The sequence below is a fragment of the Phocoena sinus genome, chromosome 1, assembly GCF_008692025.1.
Source record: "Phocoena sinus isolate mPhoSin1 chromosome 1, mPhoSin1.pri, whole genome shotgun sequence".
Classification (NCBI taxonomy): Eukaryota; Metazoa; Chordata; class Mammalia; order Artiodactyla; family Phocoenidae; genus Phocoena; species Phocoena sinus.
Window position 1 is genome coordinate 9758751 of NC_045763.1, and position 16797 is coordinate 9775547.

The window sequence follows — 16797 nt, forward strand, 5'->3', positions numbered from 1 at the left end:
TGTCATGTTTTGGAAACTTTTACACTTCTGTCAGCTTCCTTCCTTTGTCGCCACCACTGCTTGGGAAAGGAAAGATGTCTACCTGGCGTCTCTATAAGATTTTCACTGGCATTCAGGAGGAAATTTTCCTTGGAGACAAGAACAAAAATCACAGTTGGGTTCTCTCCATAGATTATCTAGTATCAAATATATGTGGATACTTAGCGGCTTAGCAGGCTATTGTTGGAGATGATCATGGTCTTTCCAGTTTCTTTTTTTTTTTTCCTTCTAGTTTTATTGAGATATAATTGACATACAGCACTGTAAACATTTAAGGTGTACAGGATAATGATCTGACTTAAATATTACGTGCATCATGAAATAGTTACCAAGTAAATTTAGTGAACATCCATCATCTCATAGAGATACAGAAGAAAAGAAAGGAAAAATGTTTTTTCCTTGTGACGAGAACTCTTAGGATTTACTCTCAACTTTCATACATAACACAGAACCGTGCTAAATATATTAATCATGTACATTACATCGCTCGTACTTAACATGTTTTATAACTGCAACTTGTACCTTTTTACCACCTTTGTCCACTTCCTCCTCTCCCCACCTCCGCCTCTGCTAACCACAAGTCCGATCTCTTTTCCTATAAGTTTGTTTGTTTGTTGAAGTGCAACTGACTTACAGTTCCTGGTACACAACATAGGGACTTGATATTCCTGTGTATTTCAAAATGCTCACATTCAAGTCTAATTATCATCTGTCACCACACAAAGATATTACATTATCATTGACTGTATTCCCCAAGCTGTACATTTTATTCCCGTGACTCATTTATTTTGTAACTGGAAGGCTGTACCTCTTAATTTCCCTATCCTGTTTCACTCATCCCCCACCCGTGGCCTTTCCAGTTTCCTCCGTACAACCGGATAATAATAGAGTCCACTTCGCAGGGTTGTTGTGAGGATTAAACTAATAAATGATTTCATAGATGCCACATCCTCAGGACAATGCAGTAAACATTGTTGGCCTGTGTTTACACTTCTAAAAGTTACGCTGTGGTCTTCAGCAGTTGGAAGCTCTCCTTTACCCATTCTGCTCATACGCACTTAAAACTTCACTTATTTGAAGAAACCGGTTGGGTACAGATTTCTTTCTAAAAAAAATCTCATCATGGCATTTCAAACCCTTGAAACACACCTGACTTTTTCAGTAAGAAGCTCAGCTTATACTGGTGCCTAGCATCTGTGATTGTCCTCTATGATGTCACCCTTCTCCTTTCTTCCCAAGCTTTTGGTATTAAAGAGAATATATCTATTCATTTGAAATACAAAGTACATTACAAGAATGAAGTCCTTGTGACTGGGAATGAGATAAGCTCGAGCTTCTTTTCTGTTGTGAAATGTTCTGTTTCTGAATTTCTGCATTTTGAGAGTCTAGTCTATTTATAATTGACTTCTTTATGCTTTCCTTTGTTCCAGAATGGGTATAAGGTGACTCCTGTATTACAGGATGAGACATGCAGGGTTCAGTTGGGGAGGAACGGGGAATGGAGCATGCATTAGAAGAAAGAATAAGATTTGCAGTAATAACCCTTGGCATTTACACGTTGCTTTGTGTTTTTTCCCCGAGTACTTTTAAAACTAAGGTCTCTTTGGATTAACCCAGCAGCTCCGTGGATAGCATCCTCCCTGTTTTACAGACGAAGACACTGTTCCCTAAGGAGAGTGTGTGTTTTGCTCATGTTCATCCGGCTGACACTAGTGACAGAGTTGGGATCCTTGCTACCCAAAGCCTGTGTGCTTTCCTAGTGTTGAAATAACTGATCTGCCCAATCAGGCATTATGGTGTGACCACCTCGGAGAGATTTTTCCCGCATCTCAGTCTGTCTCTCGGTTCATTACTGAGGTGCGGGCCATTTATGCGTATTGAAAACCTTGTTGACATGGCAGATGGAGGCTTCAAGGAGTGGGAAGGTTATTCCCCTTGACTAGCAGTAATTGTAGGGAAACCCACCTCTGGCTTCCCTCCGTGTGCTTGAAGGGGTTTTCAGTGGTAGATAAGTGGGTGCCTGGCTCCTCAGCACGATCCCCTACCCCTTCTTGGGGGAAGCCTACGACGAGGCCTGGCTGATACAGAGCGAAAGCTGGGACACCATCCTGTCCACAGCTGGGTTTAGAAATGCGTCCTGCCCACATGATCCTTTATAATTGATGTAGAAAAAAAGAAGGGAAAATTGGGCTTGACAGACATACTTGTCTGTTGTCGAAAATCAGTCTTCCTGATGCTACCCATGTGTATTCCGTTTATTTCTGTGCTTTAGCCTTCTAGCAAACTCTAGCAATCCTTCTTAAAGGAAAAGCAAAATCCTATTATGAGAGTGCTTCAATCCACTCTGAGCTTCTAGATTAATCTGAAACAACATCTGAGTTCACAACTGGGTCAGGAAGATCAAGAGGGACTTGCCAGTTCAGCAGGCGTGTGTCTTGGGCTAGTTAAGAACCAGGCCAGGCTTGAGGTCTGACTTTGTTGCTTTTATGTTCAGACCTTGTGTGCTGAGATAATTCTGGGTGGTTTTGGATAACTTTGTTTCTTAACTGAAAAGGAGTGTCTGTTGCCTGATAAGTGTTTACCCATGAAATAGCAACATGGTATATGTCTTAGGGTAGGAGGGCTTTTAGATCTCCAGAGCTCTCTGCACCCCACCCCCCCAAAAAAAAAACCCAAGGTCATTGGTTTAGGCATGTTAGCTGGAATAGAATGCCAATCCTAGCTTTAAAATGTCTTTATTATTCTTATTCAGGGTCTCTTTTCTGGATTCCTTCCCCTTTCTCTTTTTGCCTTAAGGGCTATACATAATCATAACCAAGTAGAACTGAAAAAAGACAAACCTGCCCCACTTCTAGTGGATAGAGATCTGGGGTCCAGAAATGCCTCTTTCTTGCCAAACCTCAACTTGTTCCATGCCTTTTTGTTTGTTTGCTTTTTTTAAATGCCGGTCCCCAGTCCCAGCCTCCCCCCTCCACCATTTGGCCAAGTGAGGACTAGCTGTTTGGTTTGCCTTGTGTTGGTGACAGATACCCACTACTTGTTGGATCACATTCTCCTTTAACTCTGCTCTGTTCACAAGTATCACAAAAGGGCTTTTCAATGTTAAGGCAAAACTCAGACTCCGAGAATCATTTTTAACTGTGGCTGTTTTAGCAATACGAGTGAAGTGGTGAAGACCTTAGTTTTGAAGCGACTTAGGTCTTACATGACTTAAAGGAGGTTTTCCTACTAGTATTCTGGCAGAGTCAAAAACGACTCTGCAGTTTAAGCCTCCAGACTGCTTGTAAGAAACTTGTAAAAACTGATGACCTCCTGTGTGCCAGGCATTTTGCATTATCTCCTTAACCCTTCAAAGCAGCCCTTTAGACTGTTTTTTTCAGAACCAAACTGAGGTTCCAGGAAGTTAAGCAGCTCTCACCAGCTTGCACAGCATGCACGGTAAGGACTTGACTCCTTTGCCCCTGCCTTTTGACTGTGTCATGGCAGCACCCCCAGAGTTCACGGCACCCTTCCTTCTGGCACCGTATAGCTGGGGTTCTGGGTTTCCACGTTCTATCATAGCTTGTTGCAGGCCATGGCGGCTCTGAGACCTGCAGCCGTACAGCCTTACACTGGAAGAAGGACTCTCCCTCACACACGAACTCCTAATACTTCTCTACCTTTTCCTGTGCTGCGTGGGTCACATCGGCCCTGGTGACAAGGAAGATGCTGTCATCAGCAATAACTCAGTGGAGCAAGGATACTAAAGAGGAAATTTCCATTAGGTAAATAACTGTGAAAGAAGAACCCCAGAGCAGGGGGAGAAATTCAAGCCCAGGCTTCTGTTACACTGGCCAAATAAATATCTTTGGCATCCCATGCTTGCTGAATCTCCTAAAAGGGTCAGGAAAACTGATAGGACGAAACAGAGGGACACAGTGTAAATTTTTTCTCTTGCATCATTCCAGCATCTACTTGAATTTCAGTTTTATAAAATCAGCTGTTCTGAGCCCGGCTCTAAACCCAGGCTAATTTGTAGTGGCTCCATTTCTGTAGACAGTGGGGTTATTTTTGGAAGGCGGGGTATTGACACATAGTGTGTGTCCGCTACGCAGTAGAACGGGCATCTTGAAGTACTTCTGGGATTTTTACCCCCTTGCTGAAAATACGGCTTTATAGAAATTAATGACTTCTGGCTGTGGCCAGAATTCACAAGTGTGGCATGTGCTAAAGCGTCCTTCAGTGAAAGAAGGGGGGAAGTCACTGTTGTTTTTGCAAGGGTAATAGCAGGTTTTCTGAAGGACATCCTGTTCCTTCAGAACCTTGCATTTTAGCTAGGACGGTATTCACTTGCAGCCTTAAGTTTTTTGTGGACTTGAAATGGCTACCAAGTGAGCTATATTGACCTAAGTCCCTGTAAATGCTCCTTCTGGTGTTGAGGTGTAGCTTACACTGAGTGGAGTTCCGAGTTAGCTACAGATCACCCTCCAATTGATAGCTCATGCTGTCTGCTCTGGTGCTTCCCTCCCCGACAGCTTCCGCTGTACCGGGGACACACCTGCCAGATGCTTTATGTGCTCACTGTCTCATTTAATCCTCACAACAACCCTGCAGAATCCGATTGTACCCATTTTGCATGTGAAGAAATTGAAGTTTGGATAACTCAGTACTGTTTTTCTTGAGTGCTTCGTGTATTAGGCTCTGTGCTAAGTGCTTTGCACGTTTTATCTAATCCTTATGGCATCCTTGTAGATGGCTATTATTCCCATTTGAAGATGGGGAAACAGAGGCTCACAGAGGCGAAGTTACTTGTCCATGATCTCGCAGCTATTAAATGTCACAGTCAGAATTCGAACTCACGTGTGAATGTCTTTCCCTTATGCCACTTACCTGTCTTCTTGGAGGAGAGAGGCAGAAACAACTTGTGATTTATGCTTCTCCTTCACAAGCCTGGGGCGCAGTAGGGGTTCCGTACATGTTTGACTGATTAGTTGTTTGACTGGGTGCAGAGCTGGATTGGACTTGCTTGTATCCTGATGATTTTCAGCTTTCCCTCCAGTGCCTCTGGGATTGGTTTTCCTTTGTTTGAGTATCTGCCCCCAGGCTTCATTTCCCATTTGGAGCATCTGCTATGAAAAAGTTTCAGCCTGAGCTCGATTTTCAATGCATATGGCTTTTCTTTTTAAAATGCAGAGGCAGAGCTGGGGTGGGTGGTGAAGCCTGTCCTGCACCAGCGACTCCCACGTGATGTTGTAGCTCTCATGGGAATCTCTGCTCTGTTTGGATGATCATTTTCAAAGTCAAGGACATGTGTGAAACAACGCTTCCAGCCTCAGGGAAGACCAGTTCCAGAGGGCACCCATAAAGAGTGCTTACTGGAATCACCTCCCCCTACAGCCCATGTGTTCTCACCCTTTGAGGGAGAAATAAGATACAGGGTGTGATTTACTTTCCCACTGAGGTGGGGAATGAGAGATGGAATTAAGGATGACTCAGTGCTCCCACAGTGAGAGAAGGCCACAAGCTTTGTGGTGCCCTGGATTCAAAACTCAGAAGCCCAGTGGACTGGCCTGAAGCCCAGCCTCTGGCCCTTCATCTGGCTGGCTTCGGTTTAGTTCCTATAAAATGTCTCTCCCTGTAAAATCTTATTAACCTCTCATCAGTACGGGTTTGGTCGGATCATGGATTTTCTACATCATTGCAAGTTTTCTGAGTTCTCGACGTCACATTTCTAGGGGTGAAGACTTTTGTAGTCATTTCCTGTTAATACAATATCTTTGTACCCTTTACTTCCACCCACAAGTGACAAAGGACAAGCCCAGTTGGCTTACACAGTAATATTTTAATAGATAGAGAGGTGGTAATTCAAATTGAATCCCTAGAGTAGGTGGAGTGGGCACCTTTCCAGGGCAGTGGTGAGGCCCCTGAGAAGCACATGGAAGAATCCAGCATTTAGAGGGACGAGTGATCTCTTAGGTCATCTTATCCCATCCTCCTGAGGTCAATATGGTGTTTTCGTGCAGAAAACACCCAAGACCGGTTGGTGCTGGGGTGCCGGGGCCGCTGCAACAGAATCAGCTGGCAGTTAGGCTCCTCATAGACCTTGGATATTAAACTTGTTTTATTGATGGACGGGGGTCAGTTATAGGAAAGGGGTTGGTACTGGGCAGTTTGCCTGGATTATTCCCCCATATTCTCTTGGGGGGAAAAGTATTATGAGTTTTTTAACTTCTTCCTAGTTGGCTGCCAGGTAAACAGGACGTTAATTTAATATCCCTTCCAGGGAGATCTCTCTTCTCCAGGAAGGTAAGAGTTGAACCGCCCTCTCACCTTTTCTGTAATATCAGGGGGAGGCATTTTTGTCCATACCCTAAATGAGGGCCACTGGCAGCCTACATAATTCCAGAACATAGCAGGAACTCTTTCCAAAACAAGGGTCACATTTCTCTCTTTTCACTTGATTCCCAAGTGCGTGTGCACTTTGTGTTCCAGCTTCTTGTAGCTGTTTCATGTATGGAATTGTTATCTTCCTAACGAGACTATCATTTTTGAGAATAGGTCCAAGGCTGCTATTCATTTGTATCCTCAGCAGTACCTAAATCTGTGCTGGGCCCAGAGTAAGTGCTTAATAAAGACATTCTAACTTGGATCATAGATCACAAACTGTCAGAGCTGGAAAGGATTTTGGAAACCACCAAGTCCAACACTCTAATTTTATAAATGGTACCACTCCAAAAATTCACTTTGGAGGCTGGTGTTTATCTGCTGGAAAGAGAGGGTTTTTTGTTTTGTTTTGTTCTGTTTTGTTTATGTTAAAGCCTAGTGCAAATGACCATAAATCTAAACCTGTGAAAGGCTTTCTTCAAATAGTGCAGGATGTTCCTCCTTGGACTAGTAGCTGACTAATAATAACAGTAAGAATGCTGACTAGATTCCTACCCTGAGCCGCTGTCACTGATTTTTTTAGCCACACGACAGTGTCAGGACTATCTCCATTCTCCAGATGCCGAGAGGGAGGTGCTGCGGTCAGGCACCTGGCTCAGGGTCACGTGGCCACCGGAATGGTTGAGACTAGTACCTGGTTTGGCCAGACCCCTGAGCTCGTGGCCCGCAGGAGCTCTCAAGTGGGATCCCCCACTTAGTACAGAATCCCATGGTGTCTCCATCCTAAAGGAAAGTGTAAAATCACTTTTCATTAACCAGTTCTCTAATTAAACAGGGAGTGACACGGAAGGTTAGGCAAAAAAGCAAGTAATGATAAGGATTGCATCTCCAGAAAGGTCCATGATCACTGCCTGAGATCATAAAAGCTTTTGGTCAGAGGGAAAGGAATGAGAGCTCCCAAGTCTTGCTCCAGGAACCGTTGCTTTACATGGAACTGCTGTTCCTTCCCCTAGTCTCTCTTCTGTGCCCAGAACTCTCACCTTCCCTCGTCTCTCGTGTCAGAAGCCTCAGGACTGATGGCTTTCAGGGCAGATCTGTGTGCCCCTCCTTGCCAAAGCAGAATGAAATAGCCTTGTGATGGCCAGGCTGCCAGTGTACCGGGTCCTCGCCGCAGGCTGTTTGCCTCGAGTCGTTCCTCTGAGCTTTGTATCTAAATAACATTCCTGTGAGTTTTCTAAAAGGTTAGTCCTGGGTCATTGGCACTTAAACCACTTGTTTTGGTAGATCCTTCTCGAGAAGGTTAATTACATATTTGATATCCTTCCCTTTTTATGTCTGAATGATGAGGGTAAGTACCCTGTGGTTTATTAACTGTCACTTTAAACCTTTTCAAATTGTCTTGTGACAAAACAGAGTTTTATGTCCTTTTTATCCAGCTTTGATGGATGAGACAGCTTCTCTGGTTAAAGTATGCCAGGATAAATAAAATCTCTCTCTGATTGGTGGGGGAGGATTTTGCATTTGAAGTCATGGGTTCAAGTCTGCCACTTTGTATGGAAGGTAACCTAACCTGTTAACCTTTCCATAGACTTTGTTTTTCTTTTGACAAATGGAGCTGGGCACCTAGGCACTTGGTAACTGTTGAATAAGTGGAAGAAAAGGCATCTCAAAATGTGGATGCCAAATCCTGAAGCAACAGTTGGCCACATTTCTATTTTGAATCCCACTAATTCTTAAGGCAAAGAGCCTCTGTCCTTACCGTTATAGAATCCCAAAGCTCACCTCTCCTCCCTGAGGCCATTTTGTTATACCTTTAATTTTTCAGTAAGTTTGCAATAGGACTGTGAAAGGTAAATGTCATTATGGACTTTTAGTAGTCGTTTGCAAGCCTTGTGTCCACCTGTGTAAATGTCCCACAATTGGTTTTGTGTCCAGTGCTTGAAAACCACTCTTCCGGGACACACAGTATATGTAATTCAACAATTAATCTCTCTCTCATTCAGTATTTACTGACTCCCGGCTAAGAGCAAGGGAAGGTATTTATTTAAAATAATTAAAACAGTAAAAAGTCTTTTCCTTCTGTTTTGTATTCATTCCAGTTTGCGGGGACGTTGTCAGATGGCTTAGGGAAGACGATGGACAATCGCCATCAGTCGGAGCGGGAGTACATCAGATACCACGCGGCCACGAGTGGTGAACACCTTGTAGCTGGCATCCACGGCCTGGCTCATGGTGAGTCATATGATATCAGGCCGCAGAAGAGTGGCTCTTCTGCCCCAGTTCCTCGCAGGTGCCTTTTGCCCATCCAATTGCAAGAGGAAACCCTAGCTTGGTATCTGGGTGTGCCTGAAAGCCCTCCAAGCTCTCTTCTTCTGTCCTCCCTGGGTTGAAATGTTACAGCCTGTGAGAACTCTTCATTCATTTTCAAAATGTTGTGCACATTGCAGTTCCTTCCTGTTCTCTGGCTTCTGTCCCCGAAGTGTCCTAAGGTATAAAGATCGGAACTCCTTTTTAGAATATAGGACTGCTGCTTCCAGACTTCCCTTCTGCTTACGGATTATTCCTTCCAGAGAAAGCAGAATGTGAAACTGGCTGCCAGGTTTGTGGCCCAGACGTTTTTGAGTCTTGTATAAATGCACATTCACAGGGATTATAAATCCTTGTGCCCAAGAGATGTAGGAGATGGCATGAGCCTGTTAAGTCTCTGAATTTGTTTGAATTCTGATTTTTAATGTTTCAGTCTGACTCATTTGCCTTTTGTTGCATCAGCAACTTCTCAGCATGGCGTTGAAGGCCCCTAGGAAAGTAAACCCAGCCAGCTCTTCCCTCCACTGTCCCCCAGCCGCACTATATTTCAGCCACCCAGAGCCATGTCCTGCTCCGCAGACGTGCCTCCAAGTCATTGATCACTCATGTTTCTTCTGCCCTCCCCTTCTGTGCCTCACTTCCTTGCCTCTCATAATCCTACTCCACCTACAAGTCTCAACTCAGATGGCGTTTGCCCAGCTCCACTGTCCACAGTTAGAATCGATGATGATTTGAGCACACAAGGCAGTCTGGGTTGTGTATGTAGCTAGCTCTGTGTGTCTTGCTTTCCTGATGGGCTGCGAGGGCCAGGAGAGCATAAAGACCACCTCTAGTCACGTTTGTACTTGGGCAGAGCCTCACGTGATGCCTGGCGTATAGCTCATGCTTAGTAATGGTTGTAAACTAAACTGTTGGTACCAGATTCTTAGGACTAGTCTGAAGCTATCAGAAGTTATATCAAGGTTAATCAAGTCTTGATTGTCTGCATTTGGAGGAAAAAAGAAGGAATAGACATAATAAAAAAATCATGTTTTTCTTAGTTTTTGTTTATCAAGTTTCCTAATGGTGAGGATTGGATCAAAATACCTCTGCTTTTCCTCAGCCTGCCCAACTGGAAAGCGAGCAGCCCCCAAGGAGACATCCAGCTAGAAGTAAAATTTGGCTGAAATTGATCTGTTTATGGACTTGAAAAGTTGATTGTTGGGCAGTCATTTGGGTTTAAAGATTTAATCATTCTTTCTAGTAACTGTAATTCAGAGGACTGGTTTTTTTTGTTGTTGTTTTAATGAGTATAAAGTGCTCTGCTATGTGTACTTGTCTTTATCTGTCCAGCATCCTTGTGATGCAGAGAGAAAGCATGGCCGTCCTCACTTTTTAGATGGACATACCAGTGTGCCAAGAAAATCAGTGATTGGCTCAAGGTTGTAAAATCCCTTCCAACCAAGGATCCTTCAGATAATATGTACAACACCTCCAGGAGCCAGTTAGGCCATTCTAAGACCAAGAACCAGTGGCCTCATCCAAGGAGGACCCATTAAGCCCTGGGATATATGAAAGCAGTAGCCTAGAGTGAGATCCTTCCTTCAGGATGAAAAAAAAAACCCTTAAAAGATAACAAGAACCAGAAGCAATTGAATCTCCTTGGTTTAAAAACTGGGAGGCATGCTCCGTTCTCCCTGTAGGCCCTGCTTGACCCAGGTTTAGTAACGTTCTGTCTCTGTCATGAGCTTTGTCCAAAAGTTTGGGAAAGGCATATTGCCTCACTGGAGCAAATGGACCCAGGATGCAAAAGAAATGTTGTGAATTGTTAGTACATTCTCACCCAAGGAATTTCCTTTACCAATTTGTCTCATTGGAGCTGAAGCGTCTAAAGAGTCCTCATACCCCCACTGTCAAAGGGTAAACACCCTGTGAGTGTCCCTGGCACAAATCCTGGAAATGCTTTTTCCCTGCAATGCCTGTGTCCTCTCCAGCCTTTGCCAACTTCTGGCCACTTTTGAGGCTCTTTAAGGTCACTGTTGTCAACTTTCAAAATGTTTGGAATGTCCTTTTGACTTAGGTTGGTCTTTTGAACTGGCTGCATTGAGGGTCCCTGCTGGCTTTGGCAGCTTTGGGGGTGCCCTTCATCAAGGCTTCACCCTTTACTCTGATCGCCTACACCTGTTTCAGCGAAGTGTGCAGTAGCTTTACCCCATTTCAGACATTTGGTGGTGTTTGTCAGTCGCACAGTATTCTTTGAAAACTGAGGATTTATATTTAGTCATCTCTCCACCGTATGTTTTATGGGATCCCCACTTTCCCCAAGGGCCCTGTTTGCTAGTCTGTTGATTAATCCTGTGTCTACACCCTCTCCTGATTGCGCATATGCTATTCATGCTCTAGAATTAAAAAGTAGTCACTGTTAACCTCTTCACTTTTCTTTCTTTTTTTTTTTTTTTGGCGGTACGCGGGCCGCTCACTGTTGTGGCCTCTCCCGTCGCGGAGCACAGGCTCCGGACGCGCAGGCTCAGGGGCCATGGCTCGCGGGCCCAGCCGCTCCGCGGCATGTGGGATCTTCCCGGACCGGGGCACGAACCCATGTCCCCTGCATCAGCAGGCGGACTCTCAACCACTGCGCCACCAGGGAACCCCTCTTTGATTCTTTTAAAAGTGAAACGCCCTTTACTTCTGACCAATATGTAATGTATATTCTCTGACTCTAAACTCAGTGGGCAAGTCTGCTGCCTCCCCATCTTGAGTTGGCCTGCCTGTGGCCTATCAAGAGATTGACATTATGCCCCTAAGTTTACCTTGCCAGGTGCATGGAATTGAGGGCTTTGTCTTTAAATGCTTTTGCTTTTGTCCTTGGCCAGCTTACAGTAGCCCTTGTCTTTTCTGCTAGGTATCATTGGTGGACTGACCAGTGTTATAACCTCAACGGTGGAAGGTGTGAAAACAGAAGGAGGTGTCAGCGGTTTCATATCTGGCCTTGGGAAGGGGCTTGTTGGCACTGTAACCAAGCCAGTGGCAGGCGCCCTGGACTTTGCATCAGAAACAGCCCAGGCGGTGAGAGACACAGCCACACTTAGTGGCCCCAGGTCAGTGGTTGTCGGAGGAGTGGCTTGTGCAGTTTCCAGCCCGGGTCTGCTGCCTCTCCTGAGCCATACTGATATGTTGAATCCTATACTTTTTCTGCCTTAATGATGTGATTTTTTAAAAATTTGAATACATGTAACTAAAATTTCTGACCTGCCTAATATAGAGGCATGAAAATGAGGCACAAAGATCTGGCATGAATTTTTCCAGATCTATATTTATATCTGTATCTATCTGTCTATATCTATATCTGCATGTACTGGATGTGTGTGTGTGTGTGTGTGTGTGTGTGTGTGTGTGATGTTTTTCATTAGAGGAGTCAGAAATACGATTGGATCCTTACACACGTCCCCTGTTCACCAAACTAACTAGACCCCCACATGCCCATTAAGAATACTCTCAGGCCATAGGCTGTGTCTTGCTCCGAGGCCCCATGGGGTGGTTTGAGAATCCCTGCAGCTGCGAATCACCACATGGGTCTGTCCCTTCTTAGCTCTCCTTCCACTTGAAAGTGCCAGCCAGTTCCCCAACCTCATAAAGAAACTCCCCAAGGAAGTTGGCAGTTCTTCTGTGGGATGCTGTCTTGCCTTGATACCAGCTGAGACAGGAAATCAGTGACAGCCCATATGGCTCCAAATCTCATAGAATCCAACAACTTTAACTTCGCTCTTTGTGTTAGTGGCCTATTTTAGCCTCCCTTTTTCAGAGTGACTAATTGGGGATCTTATCAACAAAGGGTATAATGAATGTTACGGTTCCCAGCCAAGCTGGACTCCACTTAAGCCCAGGAGGATTTCTCTGCTGCCTGGTTAATGGATATTCCCTGAGTGAATCAGTGTCCCCTTTTAGAACGCCTAGGGCCTGGGCCACGTCCACACCCTATTGCTCCCTCAAATAGAATTTGAAGTGAAACCGTCCCCAGTTAAAATGAATCCATTTTCTGTCACAAGGAAACCTTACTGATGACACATTACTGCACTAGGGGAAATACTTAAGATTATAGACTGGGACCACATAATATGTTCTGCCAGAAAGTCTTCCATCTGGAAGCAGCTGCTTTTTTAAAAAAGGATCTGTAGGGTTTACTTTAGTTAATTTTACATTTTCTTCTCAGACACAGAGCTGAAATTATCCTTGAGTATATTTTGAAGCATTTATGGAGTTGGGAAGAGGGGCAGGAGGGAGCCTTCAAAAGTGTTTCCAGTTAGTTTTTCCATGTCTGCTCAAAGCCCAAGAAGTCTGCCACAGGTATTTTGTTAGGACATTAAGACCTAATGAAGCATGAGTAAAGCGGAAGGCCCCTAAGAATTCCAGAAGATCCATCCTCATCCTTAAAATCCGAGAGTGGTCAAGGGACTGAGTGAGTTGTTTCCAAAAGGGTCTGAGATGTATGTGTTAAATTGAGAAATATTATATTTTGTGCTGTAAACGCGAATGATGTTGACCAGAAGGAAATCACTTGCATTTTATACACTGTCAGTTTGGAAATCTTGATAAAGTTTTGCATATTTTTTAGGGCACAAAATGGTTGCTGCAGAAAGGTGGTGGTGTCATTTTTACCAGTTGTCTGGCTTTGCTGTAGAAGGTTCTGTTTAGTGTCAGTCAGTGTATATCTGTCACTCATTCATTTTTCAGTTAGTAAATATTGATTGAAAATTGCCTAAGAACTCAGGGTTGGGAATATAGCAGAAAGCAAGGCTGTCCCTAGTCTCAAAGGAGTTACAGTCAAGCGGGGCAGCAAACATAAAACAAATAATCATAATTTGCTAAAATAGCGATAAATGACACAGGAGATTTACAGAGTGCTGTGAGACTGTATAATTAGAGAAGGCGAGGAGTAGAAGGTTTGCTAATGTGGGGTCAGTGGGGTCAAGGGAAGTGACTTTCCTAGGGAAGTGATATTTGAGATGAAGCCTGAAGTAGAAGTATGACTTGGCCAGGTGAAGAGAAGAAAGAATCACCTTCTAGGTAAAGGGGTGCAGGGAAGCTATGCAGCTTGTCTCAAAGCGACCAGCAGTTGGGCAGTCTAATTCAAGTGCCCAGAACGGCTGTCTTCTAGTCACTCACTCCTAGAAACAAAAGCTCTAGTGATGAGTGAGGGGCAGCCAGCTAGCCGTGGGCCTACAGACACGGAAGCTCAAAGTGGGGGGCATTAAGCTGCTGCCTCTCCTCTCTGTCCCTGGAGGAGCCAGTAGTGGGAGAGCCGAGGCTGCAGTTACCACGTGCTAGACCTGTGAACTGAGGGCCTCAGAGAAGCTTGGCCCTTTACCCTTCATTGCACTGAAAAGGCACTACAGATTCTTCGGAAACTCTTTAACCAATTTCCCTTAGTCCATTCGTCTAGATCCAAAAGTAGGGTTATTAACAAGGAGCCAAGCACTAGAGAGAAAAGAGCACTTGACCCCGGAAACAATAGCACTCGGCCCCAACCCCCTTACCTATGAGCTTTGGGCCCTTGGTCAAGCCTCCTAGCCTCTTGAAGCCTCAGTTTCTTCCTCTATGAACTGGGATAAATATACCTGTTTATTTATTCTCTCTCTCAGAGGTTTGAAGCCCAACCAGAGTTATTTTAATGTGGATGCTATAAAGAACTATAAAATGCTGGGTGATATTACTTTTGAAGTCACATTAAAGGAGCAGAGAGATTTTTGCAGGTGGAGAAATGTTGCAGTGCCTTAAGGGTTTGTTCTGATGACACTGTGATCTCTTAGGAACGTACTAGCTCTACCAAGGGATAAATCACCCTGATTTCTTGGAAGTGAGTTATAACTGTCTCCAACCATCCCTGTTGATTGAACAGGATCCAGGGGTGTTACTCAGGGTTTTTCCCCACTGTTTAGACAACAGGGACTAACTAATGATTTGAAGGGATTAGAAGTGAGATTCTGACCGAGGGCTGACCTGAGCCCAGGGACTGAGCCAGCAATAGAACCCAGGAGTCCAAGGGCTCTGCCTCTGAGTCCGCTCTTGGAATGAGACTTTCTTTCTGCTTCCTTTGTAATATTTCATCCAAGTGAGGGCTTAGATCTTAGCATCTATGTTTTAACTGACCCAAATTTTAAGCAGATGATAGCAAAGTAAGCCATAAAACTGTGGAAGGCTATTCCTTCCAGTAATCCATCTGAAAAGTGGCCTTACAGGAAATATTGGCTCCTTTTTGTGTTTATTTGAACATGATTTTATTTATAGGGAACCCCCCCACACTTGAGTTCTTTTAGATTAAAATAGTTCCAAGTTCCTCTCCTTGTTGGAGTGTTCAGGCGTTCCAAGAAGACAGCCACCTACCTTTTCCCTGAAATTCCCATGCAATCTAACAGTTCTTGGGAAGGCAGGTGGGGGTGGGGGAGAGGAGAGGGTGGAGGACAGCAGAGCCTTTGGCCTCAACATGAATGCTGTGGACCCGTATCCCCTGCTGCATTTGTTAACCGTACAAGTATGTGTGGTTTGGAACTGAAGGAAGAAGCCTTTTCCAAGGCAACGTTCTGCTGGCTCAGGTTGCATCTTCTCGTCTCTGTGTGTTGAGCCACATTTGTCTGTTCCCAAGTAAAGTTTATGAAAATGGCACCGATGCAGCCACACTTGTGGTGCCATTGAAGTCATGTAGTAGACAAGCCCACCACCCTTCAGGAGACCGGGCCAAAGCAGGGCACCCGCTGGGCTGCACGTCCAGTTCTCTGCGTGTGTGGTGGTATTTGCTGGTAGCGTTTAAAAAGATACTTGGGTAGAAAGCCTCAGAGACCCAGGAGCAGCAAAAACACCATGGAAAAGAAAGAAGGGTCTGACCCTGAGCTATTTATTTGCTTGTTTATTTCTCTGAGTACCATATGTCGTACACTTGGGGTCGCATGACATTTCAAGAAAGCAGCAGATGAAGATTTATGAAGCTGGGCCCCTGGGGTTTCCTCCAAAATATGTCTTCACCTTTTTCGTCAAGACCCAGAACAGGGGGGAGAAGAGGGAGCTGGCAGAACTTGAAATATTTAAACCAATTTAGCAAAGCTCAGGAGTGTTGGGGCTTATCTCATTATTTAAGTTAGATAAGGAGGAAGGGGGAATCTGAAGGATAATGATAGATCATTGTTTAAGAACATAGCATCAGCACTCTGATAATGTTCTGGAATCCCGGGACCCTTGTATTGTGCACGTAGATGTAAATTCCAGTTGCTCTGAGAGCTTTTGAGTAACCATTTGGTTGGTTTCACAGAAAAGATTTACGGTGGGCATATTTGACTTCTTCAGTGCAAATACTCCCAAGACACCATCCAAAATCTGTTAGAGACTTTCCACTAATGGCCTCTTAGATGTGAAATTGAAATGGATTTTTTCCAGGAAAAACCCTTTTTGTTAGTGTTTGCATCTTACCCATGACTCTCCAGAACAAAAGGTCATCAGAGCCTGAATGCTGTCAGGCTGGACAGGTGAAAAGAAAATCAGCAAAGGGCATTTAGGGAAGGCTTCTCCTGCTCTTCCATTCTGGTCTGGCAACACTGCTCTGAGAGCAGCTGTTTGCCCTTCTTGGTATCATACATAACACATCAAGCAGAATTGGCTTGAATTAAGCCTTTAGGGAACTTCCAAAGGTAAAAATCCAATAAAAATTTAAATGTTTTTTAGGATATATACCAGAGCTCTCAGTTTTTTCCACCAGTGTTTCCTTCTGAGGCAGAGCACGGTGGACCGATGCCCCATGGATCTGGAGGCAGAGCCAGTCCAACATTTCCTGGAAAGTTTCTGTTTCATCTTAAAACTGTAAATGAACTTTATAGTTTACCCCATGTTTGTTTTAATAGGGTAATGTTTTTAATTGCTACCCAGTAAAATTAGCCATTCAGAAAGATACACCGTGTCATCCTGTAGCTACTGCCTCCTGCTCATTTAAGAAGTACAAGATACCCATTCCAGATGATTCTGTAGACCCTCATGGCATCGATAGAAAGCCGAGGTTATTGGTCTGGGTGAAAAGCAAGAGCCTAGTACAGGTTTGACCCTGAGGCTCTGTTTCTCATCTTCGGG

General features: G+C 44.4%; 1 protein-coding gene across 11 annotated transcripts in view; it reads left to right on the top strand.

Annotated features, from left to right (window-relative positions):
* The window catches only part of VPS13D (vacuolar protein sorting 13 homolog D), a 245762-nt gene that overhangs the window by 185308 nt on the left and 43657 nt on the right, over positions 1 to 16797 (top strand). For 10 of the 11 annotated variants that reach the window (XR_004347228.1, XR_004347280.1, XM_032608838.1 and 7 more), the window contains 2 exons: positions 8502 to 8634; positions 11591 to 11786. Coding sequence is in view for 9 of the 11 variants with exons in the window: in XM_032608838.1 (XP_032464729.1) it covers positions 8502 to 8634; positions 11591 to 11786 (329 nt within the window). In the remaining 2 variants the exon portion in view is untranslated. Of the gene's footprint in view, positions 1 to 8501; positions 8635 to 11590; positions 11787 to 14153; positions 14345 to 16797 lie in introns of those variants that run through there. The other variant, XM_032612710.1, reaches the window with a different exon arrangement.